Here is a 1,292-nt window from a genome sequence, read left to right on the forward strand (position 1 = left end):
TATATTTTAATCAGTAATCGCCTAATCTTTGGTCACCGTGTCCACCTGTGTTTTGCCTCTGGAGTCTTTCTTGTTTTGGGTCTTAAATACACGTCTGTGAGTCTCTCTGCGTTGTAAAACGTGCAGCAATGAAAGAGTTGAAGTTATTTATTTTTTTGGTCACACGAGTTCCCAATTTCTCCAACAGTTTTCCTTATAAGGTTATTATTCTCTTCTGAATTTCCTTTGTAACTGTATCCAAAATCTATTTGTCTCTATATTCCTGTCCCTTCTCCAGGAGCAGATTTGGTTCTGTTTTGGTTTGTGTTTCCCCATCCTTGGTTCTGTTTTGGGGGCAGTGTTAAAGACAGTTAGAACATGATGGTCACATGAGTGGCCTTCAACAAGTTTGTGTCAAAAGCAAAGCATTCACGGTTCACATCTTGTGAAAACAGAATTTTCATTCATTCACGGATCATTAGAGTGGTGCGTGTTTCTGGCGATTTTCACAGAGCGTGTCTGAAAGAGCAAGACAGTTTTGCTACGTTTTGGAGCCAAAGGAAATAATCCTTGAATAAATGGTGGCTGCAGAATTCTCAACATAAGTAGATACTCAAACATAAGGGTTTAATTGACTTAAGTTCTACTGCTGGTTATATTTGTTTTTGGTATATTTTTTCCTGTTTATTTATAATTAGCCAATGAGCTCCTGTGATTTAAAGAAGTTTGTAATGAACAGGATGTTGACTATGACAAATAGCATTGCATGTATATCTGTCAGTGGCTTAGAGCAGAACTTTTAAGTGTTTTTATCGCACACATGCACACACAAATACGGGGTACAATGAGTAACAGATGTATTAGTCAACTTGTGTCTTATGTAAATCACCAGTGATGGTTTTTCTTTGACTCTACCTTCCTGTTCCTGATCTTCCTGCCAACTTCTAAGAGTTGGTATATCCACACTGATTAAAGTTAATTCACTTGTGATAGAGGATCCCTCTTCCCCAGGATTTGATATATTGTCAACTGGATGGAGATCCTTGAAAATAATTTTTCAGATAAAATTTTTTTAATGGTTCATATTTCCTGCCTGGTTCCTAATGTTTTCATTATTCAAACGGCAACTGTTTCCCTGAGAATTTTTAAAAGTATTTTGGTGTCTCGCATCTGTGGGAGAGGGAGAGGGGGGATGATTTAGGAGAATGGCATTGAAATATGTATAATATCATATAAGAAATGAATCGCCAGTCCAGGTTCGATGCAAGATACAGGATGCTTGGGGCTGGTGCACTGGGATGACCCAGAGGGAT

General features: G+C 38.1%; 1 protein-coding gene across 1 annotated transcript in view; it reads right to left on the reverse strand.

Annotated features, from left to right (window-relative positions):
* Positions 1-447: 447 nt before the first annotated feature.
* The window catches only part of LOC104982806 (allergen Bos d 2), a 9,284-nt gene continuing 8,439 nt past the window's right edge, over positions 448-1,292 (reverse strand). The window contains exon 7 of the mRNA XM_010832262.1: positions 448-498. Coding sequence (XP_010830564.1) covers positions 448-498 — 51 coding nt within the window. The remainder of the gene's footprint in view (positions 499-1,292) is intronic.

This window comes from Bison bison, unplaced genomic scaffold, assembly GCF_000754665.1.
Source record: "Bison bison bison isolate TAMUID 2011002044 unplaced genomic scaffold, Bison_UMD1.0 scf7180017860578, whole genome shotgun sequence".
Lineage (NCBI taxonomy): Eukaryota > Metazoa > Chordata > Mammalia > Artiodactyla > Bovidae > Bison > Bison bison.